At 56.6% G+C, this 357-nt stretch overlaps 1 protein-coding gene across 1 annotated transcript in view; it reads left to right on the top strand.

Annotated features, from left to right (window-relative positions):
- The window catches only part of akap9 (A kinase (PRKA) anchor protein 9), a 116,749-nt gene that overhangs the window by 81,612 nt on the left and 34,780 nt on the right, over positions 1–357 (top strand). Inside the window, exon 22 of the mRNA XM_016494065.1 lies at positions 73–231. Coding sequence (XP_016349551.1) covers positions 73–231 — 159 coding nt within the window. The remainder of the gene's footprint in view (positions 1–72; positions 232–357) is intronic.

Raw genomic sequence — 357 nt, forward strand, 5'->3', positions numbered from 1 at the left:
CTCTCTCTCTCTCTCTCTCTCTCTCACTCACACTCTCTGACGTCGTGTCTCTCTGACGGGTGTGTGTCTCAGGTGCAGGAGCTGAGCGCGGCGCTGCAGCAGAAGGCAGACTGGTGCAGTGAGCTGCGGTTGAGCTCGGAGCAGCTGCAGAGAGATGTGTGTGAGAGAGACGAGGAGATCGAGACGCTGGGAGTGCGTGTGAGGGAGCTGGAGCACACGCTCATGCACAGGGTCAGTGTGTGTGTTTCTGCTCGTGATGCAGAGCTAATGCTGCTAGCTGAGAGTCTGTGTGTCTGTGTGTCTGTGTGTCTGTGTGTCTGTGTGTGTGTGTGTGTGTGTGTGTGTGTGTGTGTGTGA

This window comes from Sinocyclocheilus anshuiensis, unplaced genomic scaffold (assembly GCF_001515605.1).
Source record: "Sinocyclocheilus anshuiensis isolate Anshui unplaced genomic scaffold, SAMN03320099.WGS_v1.1 scaffold2100, whole genome shotgun sequence".
Classification (NCBI taxonomy): domain Eukaryota; kingdom Metazoa; phylum Chordata; class Actinopteri; order Cypriniformes; family Cyprinidae; genus Sinocyclocheilus; species Sinocyclocheilus anshuiensis.